Source organism: Sceloporus occidentalis, unplaced genomic scaffold, assembly GCF_023333645.1.
Source record: "Sceloporus occidentalis isolate IW3139 unplaced genomic scaffold, rSceOcc1.0.p SCAF_157, whole genome shotgun sequence".
NCBI lineage: Eukaryota > Metazoa > Chordata > Lepidosauria > Squamata > Phrynosomatidae > Sceloporus > Sceloporus occidentalis.
Window position 1 is genome coordinate 1,536,302 of NW_028317137.1, and position 19,867 is coordinate 1,556,168.

General features: G+C 46.5%; 3 protein-coding genes across 3 annotated transcripts; all 3 read left to right on the forward strand.

Annotated features, from left to right (window-relative positions):
- The first annotated feature begins 6,163 nt into the window (after positions 1-6,163).
- On the forward strand, positions 6,164-9,127 carry LOC149280382 (zinc transporter Slc39a7-like). The gene is made up of 7 exons (XM_089500706.1): positions 6,164-6,613; positions 6,841-7,009; positions 7,122-7,187; positions 7,415-7,537; positions 7,744-7,884; positions 8,040-8,236; positions 8,876-9,127. Exons 1-7 carry the CDS (start codon positions 6,164-6,166, stop codon positions 9,125-9,127), a joined length of 1,398 nt encoding a protein of 465 aa, XP_089356832.1.
- A 2,035-nt stretch (positions 9,128-11,162) lies between these two features.
- LOC149280383 ((3R)-3-hydroxyacyl-CoA dehydrogenase-like) lies at positions 11,163-15,589 on the forward strand. The gene is made up of 10 exons (XM_089500631.1): positions 11,163-11,208; positions 11,947-12,149; positions 12,231-12,347; positions 12,518-12,613; positions 12,695-12,780; positions 12,855-12,939; positions 13,390-13,432; positions 13,751-13,825; positions 14,765-14,890; positions 15,522-15,589. The coding sequence occupies exons 1-10, from the start codon at positions 11,163-11,165 to the stop codon at positions 15,587-15,589; spliced, it is 945 nt and encodes a 314-aa protein (XP_089356757.1).
- A 751-nt stretch (positions 15,590-16,340) lies between these two features.
- Positions 16,341-18,465, forward strand: LOC149280384 (E3 ubiquitin-protein ligase RING2-A). The gene is made up of 6 exons (XM_089500689.1): positions 16,341-16,418; positions 16,517-16,677; positions 17,166-17,381; positions 17,477-17,776; positions 17,868-18,045; positions 18,364-18,465. Exons 1-6 carry the CDS (start codon positions 16,341-16,343, stop codon positions 18,463-18,465), a joined length of 1,035 nt encoding a protein of 344 aa, XP_089356815.1.
- The last annotated feature ends 1,402 nt before the right edge of the window (positions 18,466-19,867 follow it).

Here is a 19,867-nt window from a genome sequence, read left to right on the forward strand (position 1 = left end):
GGAGAGGGATGTGGCTCTGATGCTATCACAAGACTCCAAGTCGCCGGTATCACTCGCTGACTTCCCATCCATGAGGCCGGCAGAAATGGACGCTGGCTTTCCTCTGAGTTAACGCACGGGAAATGTTTCTGTATGAAATGCTTTAAATTCCGATGAGTTCAGACATACGTATCGATGATGTCACACCCCCCCCCCCGTGAATTTATTTTAAAATTCTGGTTATATTGTTGAAATCTGCGGCTGGCCGGCCTCGATGGATTTTTATACGTTTGTGACTTGCTTTCTCATGAAACGTGTAGCGTGTTTGTGTACCATCAGCGTGTTGTACAGAACATAACTTTTATCATTCGGTTTATTAGCAAATAAAAGTTACAGTTCACGCAGGACTCGAAGACATTGAAATAGTTTTTGTTCCAAGGGGGGGTAGTGAGGTGGTGAGCATCTTTCGGAAGGTGACCCAGGGGCACTGAGACCCTGACGCAGCTGTCATGCACCAAATTACAATTCTATATATCAGATTATATGCTTAATCTAGCTTTGCTTTTACCCAGATCGCAAACATTTCAACCTGGTGGACCTGTGTAGAGCAGAGATATCGCGTCCGGTTTAAGAGGGTTGTGAGATGATGGGGGGGAGGTGATTTGGGGGCCGAGCTCCTAATCTGCTTTCTGCTGACTTGGTAAGTGCGTCTCGCGCAGGCAGATTAGCGAGTGGCTTCTCCAGTGAACAGCTGCTGCTTGTCTTCTGCTCCTCTATCCTGCATGTTGGTCCTTGGTTATCCTGACACGCTTTGTCCTCCTTCCCAATTTTCTCCACCTCCGCACCGTCTCGTCCCGGGCCAGTACAACGCTTGAATTTACACGTAGTCCTGAGTCTTCCTCGTGCTACCTGTCCGATCTCCGACTCCCCGACCCTACCTTATGGACTCCAGCAGCAGTGACAACGAAGAGTCCTCTTCGCCTCTCCTAGCTCAACATCCTCCTGATGAAGAAGACTTTGATGATGAAGATGCGTTTGCAGTCCTCGCGCGGGCGACGCCGTCTCCCGATTCTGCCCCGTGGCAACAGAGAAGCACGAAGATGAAGATCGTGTACGTGGCCGATAGGATATTTCTGACGTGTCTTGCCGTCTTCTTGCTGGTGTTAGCAGGGGAAGTGGCGTACGTGGTGTACCACGCTGTGCCGTGGGTAGCCATGGCCAGGTGGCTGATGGACTGGCTGCTGATGCAGGAAGAGATGGAGGAAGAGCTGGATCTGTGACTGTGAGGTGAGAGGAGCCAGCGGTGCAAACGTTACTAAACGCACCTTTGGTGTGAATACACAATATATGGTGTAAGCGCTGTGTATCTATTACATGGGCAACTGGCTGCTATCCAATCGGGGAATCAGGTCTCATATAAACAGTATAAATACACATGTTCAGGGCGGATCTGTCACTTTTTTGTTTAGGGTTCTATTTGCTAACTAAATCTATATAATTGTAAATTAGATTAAAAAATAAAACCCCGCTTTACGTCTATACGCCATCGTAGACCCACGTTCTCTGGATCTTCATGATTATTCCTTCCCGTTAAGTCGTGTCTCTCCTATCGCTACGTTGTTTGTTGTCTCAAAAACTTTTGATTTGTTATGAACCTATTGGTTTATTATGATTTGGGTTCACAAGAAGGTTGTGAAACACCGGAAAGTGCCCCATTAATCTGATTTAAACATTTGAGCCCCCCCCCCCCCCCGATGAAGCCACCATCCTGAGTATTAAAGGGACACTGAGTGTGTTGGTAACCAAATGTGTTGGGATCATTTGAGATGACGTGGCCAGTACTCACTCCACCCAGTGAGTGCAACCCGCTTTGGAGCATAAATGCGCATGTTTTCCGATACAAATAAAGTCCATATATAATGTAAAGAAGTAGACGTAGGTTTGATTTACCATTTTTTTCCATTCCTATCTATAATCTCTTTATCTCCAGACCGTTGTTCCACGGGACGCAGCACAGCAAATGGACAAGCGTGAGGACATCTCCATCAAAGTCTTCTGCATCCGCCAGACATCTACCGGTCGTGTATCCAGAACCAAACACATCTCTTTCTTTTCACTACAAAACTGAGGTTTTATTTGTCTTATTTTTTACGATTATAAATTCCGTAAAAGGATTTCCAGAGCCCCGATAGACAACCTTCATTCCATCCAGCAGGCAGAACCATAAGATAGAAACCAGGAGCCTCAGTCCACTGGAGGCTATAGATGTATTTTCACGTTCATATAGATCTATACGTTCCATCAGCGAAAACACCGGATTAAAGACAAATCTATTTCTTCGTCTGTTCAGAACAGTCTCCGGAAAGGAAGTTATCTTTATAAAGAAACTATTTCCCGGTCTTCTAATGCATCACAGGATCATTGCTCTAAAGTGCAGAATAGTTCAAAAGTTTGGGGTCACTCATTAGCTTCTGAAACTTAAACTCGGATCAGGGGGTGATGGGAGTGATAAAGGGCCGTTGGAACGCAGGAGTGATGGGAGTGATAAAGGGCCGTTGGAACGCAGGAGTGATGGGAGTGATAAAGGGCCATTGGAACGCAGGAGTGATGGGCGTGATAAAGGGCCATTGGAACACAGGAGTGATGGGAGTGATAAAGGGCCATTGGAACACAGGAGTGATCGGAGTGATAAAGGGCCTTTGGAACACAGGAGTGATGGGAGTGATAAAGGGACGTTGGAACGCAGGAGTGATGGGAGTGATAAAAGGCCATTGGAACACAGGAGTGATGGGAGTGATAAAGGGCCATTGGAACACAGGAGTGATGGGAGTGATAAAGGGCCTCTGTACGCCTATGAAGAGATTCCACTAAAAATCAGCCGTTTCCAGCTACAACCATTATTTACAACGTTAACCCCGTCTGCGCTAGACTTCTGATAATAATTTCTTGTTATTTTAATGGACAAAATGTGTTTTTCTTTCAAAAATAAGGACATTTCGAAGTGACCCCAAACGTTTGAACGGTGTACGTGTGAACAACATATACAATAAAAAGAAAAGTGACGATGCGTTACCATTAGTGAGCATCGCTCCACATAACTGCTGGGGTTGGTCTTTGCTGATTTTTTACATTTTCTGTGCATTTCTTTTCTTGTTCTATTAAATATGTGTATGTCCCATCTTTTCGTGAACCACGACCGCAGTTACCCATAATCGCCTTCGGACCATTCTAGACTGCAGAGCCTGGTGCATCAATTTGGGGATAACCTGTCTGGGGGGTCTTTTCATTTGTAGAACTTTATAGACAACACAGGGGTATCACTCAAGTTTATTTTTTTACAGTCAGGGTAGTTAGGATTTGTTTTTAATCAAACTGAGTAACTATGTAAGTAAAACCAGTATTTGCCTCCAGCAGCTGGAGCCGAACTGATCGGCTAAACCGGTGATCCTGCCGGTGTAATAGGAGGGGGGTGTTTGTTGAAGCCTGAGGCTTTTCCAAATATTACCCCATTAATAGCCCAAACAAGAAGTAACAGCAAACCAACGAAGACGCTCACGAGGCCGACAATCACATGACCTGAAATCAGCAGATTGTGTCGAAGAACTTCGATAGAAATCAGTATCGCAGGCAAACTCCAGCAACAAACGATCGCGGGAAGCGGCTTGCCGCGGTTAGGATGTGATCATAGACATCCCCGCCCAGCGCAAAGGCTCCATCGCGTCCACTTGCTAATAGACTGGCCACGATAAAATGTACAATCCTGAGAAAAAAAACATGTCAGGTGGTGAACCTGCCCTGAAATTAGTCACCTGTGGTGAAGCAGGGGCTGTCAGTAGTGATATAGCAGTGAAAGAGATACCAGATGGGATGTTCAGCTCATTACAAGCATTTTTCTTGAAATATTCCACTTAGTTTTGTAAAGGCGGATGTAGCGCTGGATAAAAGTTACAATAAACTGCGCTGCCCCTCTTCTCACAGAGAACGGCGACATAATAGCCAAGGGTTCTTATTACTTTTTATTTATTAAGCGCCAACAAATTCCGTGGCGCTGTACAGTTTAAATAGGGCCGTTAACGTATACATAGCAAGTATACATTAAAACTTACAGACGTAGTGGCTAGCAGTGTGGAACCGGCTAATGCGCCCTCTCCCGAGGTCATTCTACATCTCAAGAACCTCCTTGTGAATTCTAATAAGAATTATTATTTATGGATGTCCTACTGCGCCAGGGCAGGGCATGAGTGACCGCACGCTACAGCGGGCACACCGGAGCGGGAGATCCTGTGAGGCCTGACAGCCAGCAGCCCACTAGGCATTTGCCCGATGTGCCAGGTGGCCAGACTGTACAGCGCTGATTGTCAATCAATTGAATTAATAATAAATAATAATAGGCGGGGCTCACAGCCCTCTCTGTGTTTTATACACAGCGTACACCTGCATGTACCATGTAAATAATGACAGATACATGCGGCTTTCTAACCCTTCTTGCGCCAGGACACGTCTGACCCTCTGACAGCAAATTACACACGTATGCAAACAGTGACGATAATCCCAAACATGTGTCGCTCCACGGTACACTTCCGGTTCGGATCAGTGTTGTATTTCCGGTTTATCTGTTCTCGCGAGGCTGTGAGCCGGATTGCTTTGTGCCACGTCTGAGTGGTACCGGACACTGTGGAAGCGGCGGCGCAGGTAACGCCAGGGCTGGGACCGTGCGGGCAAAATAACTTAGTGTCACCGGGACCGGCTATTAGAGAGCTAGAGAAATACAGCATGGGCATTACTGAGCCTCACAGGGCACCGTACAGCTGGGCATCACATAGAGTAATGGGCACCATCAGTCTGCCTCACAGGGCACCGTACAGCTGGGCATCACATAGAGTAATGGGCACCATCAGTCAGCCTCATAGGGCACCGTACAGCTGGGCATCACATAGAGTAATGGGCACCATCAGTCTGCCTCACAGGGCACCGTACAGCTGGGCATCACATAGAGTAATGGGCACCATCAGTCTGCCTCACAGGGCATCGTACAGCTGGGCATCACATAGAGTAATGGGCACCATCAGTCTGCCTCACAGGGCACCGTACAGCTGGGCATCACATAGAGTAATGGGCACCATCAGTCTGCCTCACAGGGCACCGTACAGCTGGGCATCACATAGAGTAATGGGCACCATCAGTCAGCCTCACAGGGCATCGTACAGCTGGGCATCACATATAATGTCCTATGCAGACTGGTCATTGGTGCAGCTCATAGATACGCTTTAGTTATCTGTGAGTTTCATAGGTACCCAAAACACGCTGGGCACCGGATGGGCGAGCTTCATACATAGAGACTGGGCGGCAGTGAGCTTCATGATTTAGACAGATGGGTTAACTGGTACCCCACGGACTAAGCATCGGTCTCACAAGACCCCACGAAGGTGGGGGAGGGGGTCAGGCAGGTTACTGCAGACGCAGGAACAGATTTTAACTGTAGAGGCTTTACGGATCAGGCGCTCACCACAGACCAAGAGACTATTAATCATGAGCATTATCTGTTGGGAATTTAAATTCCTTTTCTAAAAAGTAAACAATTGAAGCTTCTGTGTGATTTGTGGGTTCGTCTTGTGTATTAAGGCGCGTCGTTTAAAAGCATTGATCGTGTTTACGGATGACGTGTCCTGTGGAACAGTGCGTATAAAACGGTGATGTGTACATATCCCAAATCAGGACACCTGGCAGCTTCCCATAGAGCAGATCCTTCACAAGGTACAATGTCTGCGAACGCGGCTCGAAGCCTTGAGTATAACATCCTATCACAAAGTTAGCACGTTGTGTGACGACCTGTCCATAGGAAGGCGCCTGGGATGGGTTATTGATATTTTTTCTACATTTATTATATTTTTAGCAATTTCCTTGCTTGGAGATCGTTCTTTTTCGATGCGTCTCTTCTTGTTTTTGACCTGTGATGGAGCATTGTCATTATACACCGCTGTGTGTAACATTAGCAGGGTCACGGCGTGGGATACTAGCCCATAATGCAAGCAAAAGTGTGACATCAGCCATTCAATACAATGTCTGGCCGGTTCCGTGTAGCCTGGAGACCATTTAAATACCTCGAGGTATCTGATGTTATCTTCTCTCATAGTGAATGTCCTAATTAGTCTCCTGATCTTATCAGTTTTGCCCCTTAGGTAAAATGGGTCGTGTTTGGTTGCAAAGAGATGGTGTGGCGTGCATCATGTTGCTGGCGCTGATTGTGTTAAACTCCGTAATGTGCATGGTCTCTGCTCATTCACATGAAGATATGCACCACGGGCACAGCCATGGCCACCACGGGCACAGCCATGGCCACCACGGGCACAGCCATGGCCACCACGGGCACAGCCATGGCCACCACGGGCACAGCCATGAGGGTATGCACCATGGACACAGCCACGAGGAACTTCATCATGGACACAGCCACGAGGAACTTCATCATGGACACAGCCACGAGGGACTCGTTCATGGTCGAGATAAATGGAAGGTTGATGCAGCAGCGCAGAAAATAGCAGGAGAGGAGAGCAAAGAAGAGGTCAAGAATGTAGTTCCTCCATCACATACTCAAGGGTCAAGGGAAAAAATGGAGCCTGTCCAGCTGTGGACCTATGTGAGTAATGACAATATGACTGTTCATTTTAGTGTCTTATCGGCAGTAGCTCTCCTTCCTCTCTCCTTGGAGAGTTCATTGTATTGTATGACAGCGACGGAGTAATTTGAGTCTTGATTGTTTCTCCCTCGTTGTGTTAAGATGAATGTGATGTTTGCTGCATCCTCTGTACATTGTCGGTCCTCCCTTGCTGTGGATTGCTCTCTGACGCTTTATTTCCCTTGCAGGCTATCTGCGCCACGCTCCTGATCTCAGCCGCCCCCTTCTTCATCCTCTTCCTGATCCCAGTGCAGTCTAAAAGCAGCCAAAACCAGTCCCTGCTCAAACTCCTCCTGAGCTTTGCCTCGGGGGGTCTTCTCGGAGATGCCTTTTTGCATCTCATTCCCCATGCACTGGGTACGCAAACCATCTTCCTCGCATTTCTTGTTCCAGATATATTTTTCCATTCCCTACCTTGACCTTCCCTTTATTTATTCGAGATGCCTCACGTTTCTCTGTGTTTCCTTAGAGCCACATTCGCACCACGTGGAGATGGAAGAGCACAGTGACTCGCATGGCCATGGCCACTCTCATAGTAAGTACACCGACCCACCTAAACGGCATAGATAATACATTCGACATAACTCTGCTGGCCAGAAGATTGTCTTTCTGGAGAAGATGTTCCTTAAGGTTTCCACGATTGATGCTATTCTGTGTTTTTTGGAGGTTTTTTTTCACCATCTGTCTCCCTTGCCATCCCTTTATGCCATGTCCCCCGCCCTGCCACGTCTTTGCCTTATCCTTCTCTCTCCGTTCCCCTAGGTCACAGTCACGGTCACATGATGTCTGTTGGACTCTGGGTTCTTGCTGGAATAATCGCCTTCCTTGTTGTTGAGAAATTTGTGCGACACCTGAAAGGAGGTCACGGGCATGGACATAGCCACGGTAAGTTGTGTATGAGGAGGTCATTGCTTTTATTTTTTTGGAGGAAGAACATTACCCTTCACTGTCATTCTGAGAACATCCCTATGGGTGAGAAATGCCCACCATTGCTTTAGAACTTCTGCCCCCCGCCCCTTCTGTGGATCTGGATCTCTTATTACTTTGTCACTTAACACATAGCATCATCCTTCTTGTGCTGGTTCCCACAGCATCCAGAGAGAGCTCCTCTGATGATTCAAAAGAGGAGGAAGATGTAAAAGACGATGGGAAAGGAGGAGTCCGGCAGAGGAAGAAAGGAAATAATGCTGCCCAGAAAACCAAGAAGACCAAAGAAGGGTCGTCTGGATCGGGTACGTCTGTCTAGTGAATGGTTTCATGGGAAATACTTGTGAAGGTCATAAGTTGGCCCATTATGGCGTTTTCATATAAATCACACCTTGAAGGAATGTACCACGTCTTTGTCTTGTTATCCCTGGCACCATCTCCCGATGTCTGCCTCTCACAGATATGACCGTGTCGGGATACTTGAATCTGGCAGCCGACTTCACTCACAACTTCACAGACGGTTTAGCCATTGGCGCCTCCTTCCTGGTTAGCAGCAACGTCGGCATCGTCACCACGATCACCATCCTCCTCCATGAAGTTCCACACGAGATCGGAGACTTTGCCATCCTTGTGCAGAGCGGATGCACCAAGAAAAAGGTCAGCACTAGCCTTCCGTACTAGAAAATCACGGCCTGTCCCTTTCGTCCACAAATACGCTTTCCCCCCCCCCGCATCCTCACTGATTAGGCTCCAAACGTTTGACGTGTGGTACCGGTAAACGGGACGGAGCTGCCATTGTTGCATGTAGCCCACCCAGCAGCCATGTCAGCGAGAAGATAACTGGGTGGGGGATTTTACATTATATATATATTTTTTTTTACTCATACTTTTTCCTAGCTAATTGGCGAGCACGATGTATAGATGGAAAGTTAACCCCTACAATGTGGCACCTTGTCACTTGTTTTAATAAAGGGGGCTCATGAAAAGGAGCTTTTCTCTTCCAAAGGTATTGGAGATAGAAAGGGGTAGATAAGCATTTTTCTGAGCCCTCTGATGCAATCCTGTGTAACATCACACCTGGTCCCAAGGAGCCGAGTACAAACAGGCATGTGATGTCATAGGGGGGTCAAGACCCCTGCTTGTGTTATTGCCATTGGCTCGGCATCAGCCATCCCTTCTCTTTATCAGGAGATAAGAGGCTTTGTGGGCATTAAACATCAGCGTTTAATATACACAGGCTATGGGCGCGTTTACCTGCATGTCGTCTCATGAACTTCTGATTTTTGTGTCTGCCAGGCGATGATGTTACAGCTCAGTACGGCCCTGGGGGCCCTCGCCGGCACTGCCTGTTCGCTGCTGGCCGAAGGCATCGGGGAAGCAGCCACCCTGTGGATCCTGCCGTTCACGGCGGGCGGTTTTATATACATCGCTACCGTCTCTGTCATCCCAGAGCTCCTTAAAGACTCGAACCCGTCCCAGTCCATCCGGGAGACGTTCGGCCTGCTGCTAGGAGTCGCCATGATGGTCTTTATTGCGCAGTTTGAGTAGAGTGTTTCTGGTGTCGGCAGGGACGATGGGACCAGGGCAACTGTGGTGGACCTTCATTAGAAAGACATTAATTACTGTCATTTAGGGGCATGTAAGTGTCACATCATGAGAAAAAGGAACGTCATTGCTGGATTGCAATGACATCACCAGGTTGTGATGTCATCCTCAAACAGTGCCAGTGTAGTGGGCAGTCATCCTGTGCCAGCAGTGATGTCAAAACCCTTCTGGGTTTGACCCCCTGGTGTTCTATCACGATCTCGAAATAATTCCAAAACCATGTGATTCCGAATTATAATCTGGATTTTTCCTTTGGACCAAATCTCATCATTTCGTCACAGCCCGTACCTGTCAGCACTCCATTCCCTGCTGGTCCAACATTCCTCCTGTAAATCAGCTTTTTATACCATTAGCAAGGCTTTTGGGTCATATGGAAGTAGAGGTAGAATTTGGTGCCCCCGACATCTCCCTGCTCCAAATGATTTAATTTATAAGAGGAGTGCCCGGAAAATAATGGAGCGTTAGATCCACTAGGGGAACCTCGAAGGTCATTTCAAGGTCAACGAGAACCTGTCCATCATGAGACACAGGTAGAGAGACGGGGAAGTCGGCGGGTTCCTCTCGGGTGGATACCGATCCCGTCATCCCGCTCTGGCATCTTTTAGGTCAGTGATTGGGGGAGCTGTTGGTTGGCTGCCTCCGAGTTCTGCTGCTGATGAGCCATGACGGCCAGGAACCTGTATATGGACAACCTGAATCTAAAATTCTGGGGGGGCATATCAGCCAGCACCCCATCTCCCCGCCAGGTGATAACACGCTGATTGGATGTTCACAATGCGATCGTAGAATAGAACGTACCGACGAAGCTCTATTTGCCTCTGTAACCAGCTTCTTTCCTTGTATTCTGTTGGTCTACTTCAGCTGCTAAAAGCATTTATTAGGTTTTTGTGGGGATTTTTTTTCTACTGGGAAAAAAATAAAAACTTAAATCATGGGTTTTTTTCACTTTATTAAAGGGTTAATTTCCCACAGTAAATAAGGCAAGTGTGTCATTTTGGATACAGTTTACAATGTCAGCAAATATACAGATGCAATTGGAAACACCAAGCCATGACAAAGGGGTTTATTCACTAAAGCGAGAGTTGTGGCGTCGACTCATTTCACTATACATTATACAGGGCCATGCCTGTTCCATGTCTCTGCAAGAAGAGCTGAGCTGGCCCTGCATATTGCATAGTTTTACCGATTTAAGAAGGTAGATGTAGAATCTGCAGCCCTGCTGCGGTACGAATAGCCTTACAAGTCTTGCTACCGATTGGCGGGGGCAGGAAGGCACTCAAATCAATGGGAGTGCTTCTCGTGCAAGATGTTTACCCCCTATAGCATGGCTATATGGTGGGGGGAGGGGCAAATGCATACAGGGGGATTCTGCAGAATTCCCCCACGCATTTCAAAAACCATCGCCATAGAAAATGTAAAGGGGCAACACAGCTATCAAAGTGTATATAACGGCAGGAGTGCCCCTTTAATAATACTGGCAAGTGGTGACTTACACTTTATTGGCCCGTTACAGATCCTGATGTAGCAACTAGTTAATGGCGGCAGCTCTATGGCTCTGAAAACCTGTATTCAAGCAGAGATTTAAGCTCTGTGTGATATAGCGGAGAAAAGCACCCGTTGGCATGCCGCTATCATTAAATCAGAGTAAAGTATGAAGGACCCTGAGACCAGGGGTCAAGTCCTGCTTTAATAATAATTCAGTGGAAGCTTCGCAGACAGCAGATTATTCCAGGAAAGGGCCCTGCCCCCTGTTGCTGCCCCTGCGTAGTAACACAAACCGCTCTATCCCATCCCCCAGAGGGTTCTGCTACTACTGGATGCAAAATCTCATCCTGCCTACAGAAAGCCCCGCCCTGTGCCTCTTAGCTTACGCTGATTGGTCTGTGTTCTTTGCCGCTCGCCTTGATTTCATCTCTTTGGTAATAAGCAGGTACTCTGTCTGTTTCCGCGTCGCTTTGGTACGCGTATTACCGGTGTCATGGCTGCCTCCTGCAGGTTGAAGTCCATGCTGGCTCTGGTGACAGGTCGCTTCATTACACTTATCTGTTGTATTAATGGCGTTATAGCAGCGCTTTGCGTGATTTAAGTGTGTGACAGCCACAGACTCGCAGCTTATTACCCGTACAGGGCTGCCACAGGCTGCCGGTGACAACGGGGGTCAAATGTAACACCCGATAAATGAAAGGCTGATGAGGGTCCCTGTCAGTCTGCCAAGCCTGGCGCCTTCCACTGCGGGACTGCGGGTGTCGCTTATCGTGAAGACATGAGAAAGTGCCATTTTCCCCAGGGGCACCTATAGGGAATATATATATATATATACTGTACATATACATATATACTGTGTACACACACATTTATACTGTGTATATATATTATGTGTGTGTATTTGTATATATATATATGTGTATATATATATATTTGCAGTGTATTCTCCATATACATCTATATGCTGCAAGGCTGTCCTGGGTCACTACTGCTCTTGGTTAAAAAAGGCCATGGAGGGGTCACCCTGTGCTTTCATATCGAATTAAATAGAGATACACAAAACATACACATCATTGCATTAAAACCAAAGGATAATCTTTAATAGAAATAACCATTATTTTTCTCACCGATTACTGTCCTTTTGGAGACTTTTACTATTTTGTGTTTTTCCAGCACTTACTGTATATACTGTCTGTGGCCCGGTTTATCCTTTCATAGGCTGTATTGGAAACAGAGATTTTTTTCCAGGTTAAGATAAATCTCTGATTATTCCAAAGGTGGCGGCAGCGGGATAGGACGGGCTGTCTCTCAGAGACTCTCTCTAGAAGGAGCATCAGTGGTGGTGGTTGATTTAAATATTGACTCAGCCGAGAGTACGCTGCAGACTCTCTCACGTGGCCTCCCCGGACAGGAACATGCAGCGTTTTCAGTTGATGTCTCCAAATCCGAGAGCGTCACGTCCTTAATGGAACAGATCCAGGTAACGAGGCAGTGTACGGAAGTAAAATGTGTGTCGGGAACAAAAGAACATGTAAATCCTCTGTCTCTCTGTGTCCTGCAGACCAAATATTCTCAGCCCCCTCGTGTTGCTGTCAGCAGTGCCGGAATCACACGAGATGAGTTTCTTCTTCACCTGTCAGAGGACTCCTTTGATTCTGTGCTGAGCGTCAACCTCAAGGTGATTAAACGGAACCTTATAGAAACACGGCTGTTAGACCACATTGGGGCTGTCTCTTCGGAGAGCTGAAGAAGTAAATATCTATCGCTAATTTGAAATGGGTAATCATTAGCTTGAAAGCTTCTCTTCTGGTGGCTCCTTGTGAAAGGCTAGTGCTTCTTCTCTCGCAGGGTCCATTCCTTATCACACAAGCTGTGGCCCGATCGCTTGTGGCCAGTGGACAATCTGGAGGTTCCATCATCAACATTGGGAGTATTGTTGGAAAGGTGAGATGTAGTTTTCTCACATGGTAGCAGATGAGCTTCATGGAAGGCACAGTGCTGACACTGACATTCTTGGTGTTGCAGGTGGGCAATCTAGGGCAGTCTAATTACGCTGCATCAAAAGCTGGCGTAGAGGGCCTGACAAAGACAGCAGCCAAAGAGCTAGCCAGGTTAGCCCAGCTCTCTCGGCTTCTTGCTTGCCTTGTATTTGCCCCCCTGTAACCATTTGATTTTACCCGATCAGGTATGGGATCCGGTGTAACGCTGTGCTGCCAGGATTCATTTCCACACCCATGACGGATAAAGTTCCCCAGAAGGTTCTAGACAAGGTGAATCATTCTGGATTAGAGTATCTTCTAGCGCTTTCTCTTTTCCTTGCTCCAGTTAATCTACACCTGATCTTATTTCACGCTCCGTTCACTTGCTTTCTGTAACATACCTTTTTGAAAGGGGTCATCTACCTTCAGGAGAAGCTGCAGCTCCAGAGCTGCAGAATAACACCTTCTCTGTGGTATAATGTTACATTGTTTGGCTGCTTGAGCCTGTAAATCAGAGGCAGGGAAGCACTCTTATTGAAATCACCAGGTGGAATTTCTGTGCATGCGCACAGGGGGGTCTCCTCTTATTTCATTCTGTACCATTTCTCAGTCCGATTTATTGTCCCAGGTTTCTCCTGCATTGCAAAGAGCTTTTTTTAATCTAGGGCTGTCTGAGGACCTGCTTCCTGACACTTTCCTCTCCCTGTTAATGGAAATCTCTTCCTTTCCGTCTCTTTTCAGTTCGCTGGGATGGTCCCTTTGGGCAGACTTGGTAAACCTGAAGGTAGGAACCCATAAATGTATTTATTATTGATTTATTATATTGTGCCGCCATTTTCTGCTGCACTGATGTTTTATTGACATAATCATCATGCCAATGGTCACAAAATAGTGAGGATGTTATCACGGCTGCTGTTTTGCGGAGGGGAAGTTTAATGTATCTCCGAGCCGCCTGCTTTACAATAAATACGTTGTAAGCTTACGTTGTACTGCGATATGTAGACTGCTCAGGCATTTTTTAATGAAAACTAAAAGCATGATTTAGGGGGTCTAAAATTAAACACAGCGTGTCATTTCTCTGCCCCCCCCCCCCGTTTTCCAGATGTTGCCCACGTGTGTGCGTTCCTGGCATCGGATGACAGCAAGTATATCACAGGAGCCAGCATTGAAGTGACTGGTAATAACTTCTGATGTGCCACTGACATCAGTATTATCGCCTCTGTAGTTGTGTTACCGTTTTCTAGTATTGATAAAGTTTTTTTTTTTGTTTTTTTTAAATGCTGTGGTTACAGGGAGCGGCCTTACTGGTCTCTCATTGGCTGCTGGAGACGCGTTGGTTTTATACATCTGTGTACGTGGTCGCTCAGACGAAGGCATTTAGTCGTTCTGTTCACCTGATTTTATTTGTTGTTTTTTTTTACAGGTGGGCTTTTCATGTAACTCGTCCGGTTACCATCAAGAATAATCTGCCTCATTAAGGGACACGGCTCCATTACACCTCTCTGTGCCTTATAGCCAGGGTTCAGAACGGAGACCTACGGTATATCCTCTAACACTTTAGGTGCTCGAACAGCTCAGGATTGGGTTAATGAAGGGTTATATCGATGATTAAGACATTCTCTTAATGTCCTGAGTAGCCGAGGTCTTGCTAGTCATTGTATGTGTTCAACGGATTGTAAAAGCAGTACTTCAAAGTTAGCCAGCACTAAAGATGGCCGCTGGTGTCACTCCAAAAGGCAAATAAGATGGTCATTATATATTAACTATATATAAAATGTATATGAATCAAATATAGGATATTATCAATGGATTAATAAAATATACATTTATATATACGTTAAAGAAAACGTATTGTAATTATGTATAATTTACAACACTAACAATAAAGATATGACTACAAAAAGAGGCAGACAGTGTTTCATTGAACTCCCGCCTTGGGCACCGATTGGTAACTACAGAGAAGACTCGCTGGTGATTGGCTGTTCTATGAGAGGGTCTCGCGCGTGATTGGACCCATGCGCCCCTTTGTGGAGATTGGCTAAATACTTATGGAGGCGTGTTTGCCTTGGGGCTTGGAGCTGATTGGCTGACGCTAACTGCTGGGTGTGGTTTGTAGTCCGCGTCCTGCTGTGCTGCGTTAGAGTTAACTCTTCGTACCGGAAGTTGCGCGCTACTGGAAAGGGGACGCGTTTCCTGTTTTTCTCTCCGAGCGTCCCCGAAAACCGGGGCTCACGTGACGCAGGTAACGTAGAAGTGGGTTAGTGCGTCTCATGTTCTAATATAATACGTGTTCAGGGCGCTGAGGCGGTACCGCGAATACTGCATTTGTTCGAAACCGACGCTTTTGGTATCATTTAAGTTCTAGAAGTATATGTCATTCATCCTGTGGGGAATATAATGTGTATATTATTTGTGTGTAAGACGTATAGAATGTTTATTGCACGTTTTTTCGAGTTTGTATTTGGAGGCCTAAATGGGTAACTTCGTATTACCGGGAATGTTCATTATTTTGTTACTGAGCTTCTCGAGTAACCGCCTCGCCAAGGAGAACAAAAAGGAGGGAAACTGAGTAACAATCTGCCCTCCTTATAACAACAAACACGGGGAGCTTTTCCGAGCCAGAGGAGGGGGGTCGGTACCGGAGGGCTTGGGTTTGGATACATTTGGAATGATCTAATGATACAAAGTAACTGATTGACGGAAGGAAGCTGACAGCTGCTTCTAGGGATGGAGGTTTTCTGCATTATAGGACTTTGATTATATTGTAGAGTTTGATGACCAGAAACAGCCCACTTCTGACATTTATATAAAAGCGATCAGGAGATGAAGATACCTTATTATTTCGTAATACGCCCATCTCGCGCTTGCCGCAGTAACATGCGCCTTATTGACTTCTGTCCTCAACTACGGGAAGTGTCGGCAGCTGCTTGACGGCATATAAAACTTGTTTGGCCCTATCTAGTCTGCCCCAAAACCTTAATCAGTCCTCGGCTCAAATTCAAGAGCGGTGTGCTTTCCCTGTGCGTAGATAAATCCCCTTGCTGTATTAGCCTCTACCACTTCTGCCAGGAGGCTGTTCTACTTACTGAGAGTTTGGTAGATAAAGTTAAACTTTCTTACGTTACATCTCAGCCTCTCGCCCTCTAGTTTTTGATTATCTGCCTCTTGTTGCGGCACGTCAAATCCTGCTTGCCTACTTTTCATTGATTCAAACAGACCAGGGTTGTTTATTCTGGTGATGGGCAGTATAACTCCGGTATTGTGTTCCATATGAGCAGTAAATATTACGCGGCGGAACCACGTTTAATGCCTGAACTGATTTACGAAGAATAGTTTAAAATGAAAGTTGATGATAATCCAAAACTTCCGTTGAGGGAAGAAAGACAATTAAAATGATGGCGCTCCGTGTGTACGAAACAGTATCTGTGCCTTTACTCCCTCATCATAAAGTAGCTACAGTCTTTAGATACATAATATATTAAAATCATGAAATCCAGGACATCTACCTTCTATCCCCCCAAGCATTGCCTGGTGGAACAGACACCATTTGGCCTTCTCACGCAACAGGATTTGTTTGGAAAGGCTGGTTTCCGGAAGCCTGTCCCACGCTATCCATTTGTGGCTTTCAGCTGGGCTCGCACCTAACGCAGATACTTCTCCTCTCTTTTTGGCTCCAACAGGTTTGTGTGACGATGGCCACTCCAGTGAGTGCGCAGTGCTCCAGTAAGACGTGGGAGCTGAGTTTATACGAGCTTCACCGCACCCCGCAGGTACGTTTGCATGCAGCAGAGAATTAAAGTAATAAAGCTCATTGGATCATCTTATGGGCAGATGTCATGGAGATATTCGCTCGTTCTTGTCTCTGTAGGAAGCAATCATGGATGGCACTGAGATAGCGGTCTCTCCACGCAGTCTGCACAGCGAGCTCATGTGTCCCATTTGCCTTGACATGTTAAAGAACACGATGACCACCAAGGAATGTCTTCACCGCTTCTGCTCGGACTGCATCGTCACAGCTCTGCGCAGCGGGTCGGTGTCTGCATGCCCTTCCATCAGCGTGGTGTATAGTTGGAGTAGTAACTGTATATTGGCCAAAAATACAATTTTAACCCTCTTTTTGTTTTGCATACTGGAGCCCATTTTTCATGGACTCCATGCACCTATCAGCTGCAGTAAAATGCATGATTTTTTGGTTATTGGAGTTGGGGAAATAGGTTGTCTCATTTTCCTCCTCCCCTTGCTGCCTCCACTGTAAGCAGGAAGTGTAAGCATGAGGCATACTTAAGTACACTTCCTCCGCATGCTCTGTAGTCTGTAGAGGTCGTTGAAATACATCCTATAGCATGTGCTAACTAAACACTGATGACAAGTTTATCAAACTACACATATTTTGTCATTCAGTTGTGGATGCCAGTGTGGCACGTATACATTTTCAATTTGCTTTAAGTGTATGTTTGTGGATCTTTTTGTTTAATATTTAATACAATATCAATGAAAGCATTTAATTTCTCCTTTAGGAACAAGGAATGTCCCACGTGTCGGAAGAAGCTGGTCTCTAAACGCTCCCTCCGCCCCGACCCAAACTTTGATGCTCTGATCTCCAAAATCTACCCAAGCAGAGATGAGTACGAGGCTCATCAGGACAGAGTGCTCGCAAAACTGAGCCGTCTACACAACCAACAGGCCCTCAGCAGCAGCATTGAGGAGGGACTTAAGCTGCAGGCCCAGCACAGGTACAGAGTGGTAATGCACCCCAGCCGGATTCACTATACAGCAGCAGATGGGGCTGATGTGCTTCGTTCCTCATTAATGCCTGTCTTCCTACCAGGGCACAACGGGTACGAAAACCTCAACACGAATCGGACAATACGACATTCAGTGGTGGGGAGGACAACTGTGACAGCCGATCGCACGTCAGCAACCCTTCTGTGCACAGCAACCAAGAAGCAGGGCCAAGTCGCAAGAGGCCTCGCGGCTCAGAAGATTCTGGGGCCGAACCAGACCTTTCCCACGAGGGTGGCGGACGAAGCCCTGACCCTCCAGGGGGAGGAGAAACCGGGAGTGAGATTGAGCTGGTGTTCAGGGCACATCCGCTGCTGGTGGAGAAGGATGGATACAGTCAGACCAGGTAAAAAAAAATAGTCACACAGACTGATTTTCAGAGAAAAGGAGGGGAAACGAGCTTTGCAGTGAAACGCGTCCTTTGGTTTTCTTCCCAGGTATGTGAAGACCACAGCAAACGCTACAGTTGATCACCTGTCCAAGTACTTGGCTCTGCGCATTGCCTTGGAGGAGGAGGCTCTCAGGGGAGGCACGGAGGGAGTGAGTCTGGAGGACGTCAGTGAGAAGCAGTACACCATCTACATCTGCTCTGGGGGGGCAGGAGGACAATATACTGTAAGTGTTGATGGCTTGTTCCGTGTTTTACTAAATTGGTGAAACTATAAGCGATTTAAATAAGCCGGCAGCGGGCTGGTGTCTGTTTCTTCCGTTATTATGCTGAATAGTAAAAGAAAAGCTGGGAAACCTTAATAGAGAACAAAAAGTAGCACAGAAACTTAGCTGCAGCAGTCAATTTGTTGGAGTCCCGACTTAAACGCTTCTGCTTATAGTGGTAGGATACTTGTTTATGCTTTTGTTAAAACATCTTGCAACATGTCCCCGCAAAATAATTGTTATAAGCCACTAATATTTTTTTTGTCTCATCCTCTTTAGACCCTGAATGGTTCATTAACGCTTGAACTAGTCAATGAGAAGTACTGGAAAGTGAGTAAGCCTCTGGAGCTGTATTACGCTCCAACCAAGGAGCAGAAGTAGAGGAAGGACCCCATGGAAGGTGGGGAAGAGACTGGCGTCTTCCACCCCACCCGGCATTGCTGTTTGCGGAGTCGTGCCATTGAAGCAGCGGATTACAGGAAGACTCCTGGAGAGTGCAGCCTGCAGCAGAGCGGAGGTGTTCACCACACCAACATTGTCTGGCGTTTTGTATGTGATCCAGCGTGCCGCTGGTGAATTGGACTCCGATGGCGTGAGACACTACAGACGATTTCTCTTTGTTATGATGTGGGTTACAGCATTGTTGCAATGCCCCTAACAAACCCTGGCAATAAGGAGGGTATGACTAAAGCAGTATCTCTATTACACTGACTTTGTCCCTACGTAACACCCCGTCACATGGCTGTTCGGCCACTTTTAAGACAGCCGTAAGGAGACAAAGTCTCCGGCGAGTAAGAGCAATAACCGGCTCCAGCTGCACCCCACGGTCCGGACCGCAGGAACAAGAGTTCCACAAACACACCTCCCGCTTTATCATCTCGATTTCAATATCAATATTCCGGGTTTGTATATGACTTTAACTCCCCCTTTTTCTTACGTGTTCTTATTTAAGCAAATTTATTCTTTATTTTCTTTAAAAAAAAAAAAAAGAGAAATATCTTAAAGTGGAACCCGGATTATTTATTCCCTCTTTTCTATTAACATCAACATGTTCTTAGTATCCTTTTTAATCATGTATACCATCACCATTACGCTATCACTGTGCCATGCTCTTCCCAGCACCAAAGCCCAATCCAAAGCCGTGCGGAGAGGGAAAATAAACCCCTTCAGATCGTATGCAGCTCCAGCCCAAATGGAGCGTAGCTTGGGTTCCGTGTTACCTCCTCATTACGGGATTGCTTTGCATTGATCCCATTACCTGTAATCATTCTTAATACTCGTTTCTTAGATGCGTTCTGTACTCTGCTGTAGCAAATGCCTTCGCTTGAGCGACAGAACGGTAGCTTCGGTTCCTCTGAGGGTACAGCCTGGGTACAATGACTACTGGACTATGCGATGGTGGGGGGTCGGGCACACTGGGATACGGCCCCTGTCTCGCACTTACACGGCAAGCAGTTGTGAGTAAGGGATACGTTGTTGTACTGAACTGCTCTCTGTACAGACTGGGTTTATTTTTTAGTAAAAGTGGCTTTTGTGCTTGATTTATTTACGTAAGACTATGGAGTATGTGATTTGTTTTCGGTACGTTTGGGGCGCTGGACATTAAGCGAGACGCATGCAAAGAACCGAAAAGGCAGGAAACAAAAGTGTCTGAGGAGTTGTTGGTCAATGAGCGCAAGAAATGGCAGTTTAGCGCGTTCTTCATAAATGCATTAACGTCCTTATATCTATAATAACCGCAGAAGAGAACGTAGGTGGCAGAATTATAAACTTTATTTATGAA